At 35.7% G+C, this 1,380-nt stretch overlaps 1 protein-coding gene across 1 annotated transcript; it reads left to right on the top strand.

Moving 5' to 3' along the window:
• Positions 1–134: 134 nt before the first annotated feature.
• Positions 135–864, top strand: LOC107580616 (calcium homeostasis endoplasmic reticulum protein-like; the record flags this gene model as incomplete). Its single annotated transcript, XM_016266288.1, has 3 exons — positions 135–455; positions 549–682; positions 778–864. Coding segments are annotated over exons 1-3 (326 nt in total), but the record flags the coding sequence as incomplete, so codon positions are not given.
• Between the last annotated feature and the right edge of the window lie 516 nt (positions 865–1,380).

Here is a 1,380-nt window from a genome sequence, read left to right on the forward strand (position 1 = left end):
TTTTGAAAGTCTGAAAGTTTTGAAACATTCTAAAAATGCATAGAATGTAAAAGTAAATAAAAACTAATAATTTCAGACATTTAGTCGAGTTTATAGTTTCATTAAACAATTTTGACTAGCATGCTGAAATTTTAGACTTGCCACAAGTAGGACTTCAATTCCCAGGTTACTCCTTGCTTTATGACATACATAATATATTGTTCTTTTCATCAGAGATCAGTCCACCCCCTGATCACCACCCAAACCAGAGGATTCCTCCTCCTGGGATATCTGATCCTCCTCCATGGGCCGGGAACCAGCATCCTGATTTGGGGCCGCCTCCTCACGACTTTCACAGTCAGGCGCCACACATGCGGCAGCAGACCCCATCTCACGTCAGTCAGGACGACTCCAGTCTGGTGCCCAATGTGCCCTACTTCGACCTTCCCGCAGGACTCATGGCGACGCTTGTGAAGGTAATTTTACATTCGACGTCAGCTGGGAAATTAGATGCTTGTTTTTGTCAGTCTCGTCTTAAATGTGAGTTTAAACTTTCTCTTTAACAATAGCTTGAAGATCATGATTATAAGCCTCTGGACCCAAAAGACATCCGTCCGCTGCCCACAAAGCCTCCCAGTGACCGTCTGCTGGCTGCAGTGGAGGCGTTTTACATCCTGCCGTCCCACGACAGACCCAGAAACAGGTGAACACCAATGTGACTGCTCTTGAGTTACCGTTTTTTGGTTGTTTTTATTTAATACTTCAGTTGTAATGACATGAAAATGATAATTTTTCCAGTGAGGGTTGGGAACAGGGCGGTCTGTATGAGTTCCACCGGGCCAAAATGAGAGAGAGGCGGAAAAAGGAACAGGACAAACGCAACAGGTGTGGAAGAAATGAACTGTTTTAATGTATTCTAAATTCTAAAAAATTTAAATAGATGAAAAGCTAAAACTAAGCATAATTACAAATGTTGTCTTAGAAATTCAATAAAATATATTGAAGTGCTAAAGCTACTAAGACTAAAACTGAAATAAAAGCTAAATATAAAAAACCTAATAAAAACAAGAATACACCAAAATTACTGAAACTAAAATGAAAGATAAATAATATTAATACTTTAATAGTATACGAAAATGACTAAAACTGAAATAAAATAAATAAAAATATAAAACCTAAATAATAAAAAAAAATTAAAAAGACAGAACACAGCACATTTTGTGAAAACTAAAATTAAAATGAAAGCAGAAAATAAAAACGAATTCAAAATATTTATAAATAATAGTAAACAAAAAATAAATATGCTAAATATAAAAACAAAATTTAGAAAAACAAACTAAAATTAAAGTGAAAGCAGGAAAAAATATATACAGTGGGTACGGAAAGTATTCAGACCCCCTT

This window comes from Sinocyclocheilus grahami, unplaced genomic scaffold, assembly GCF_001515645.1.
Source record: "Sinocyclocheilus grahami isolate Dianchi unplaced genomic scaffold, SAMN03320097.WGS_v1.1 scaffold37687.1, whole genome shotgun sequence".
In the NCBI taxonomy this organism is placed as follows: domain Eukaryota; kingdom Metazoa; phylum Chordata; class Actinopteri; order Cypriniformes; family Cyprinidae; genus Sinocyclocheilus; species Sinocyclocheilus grahami.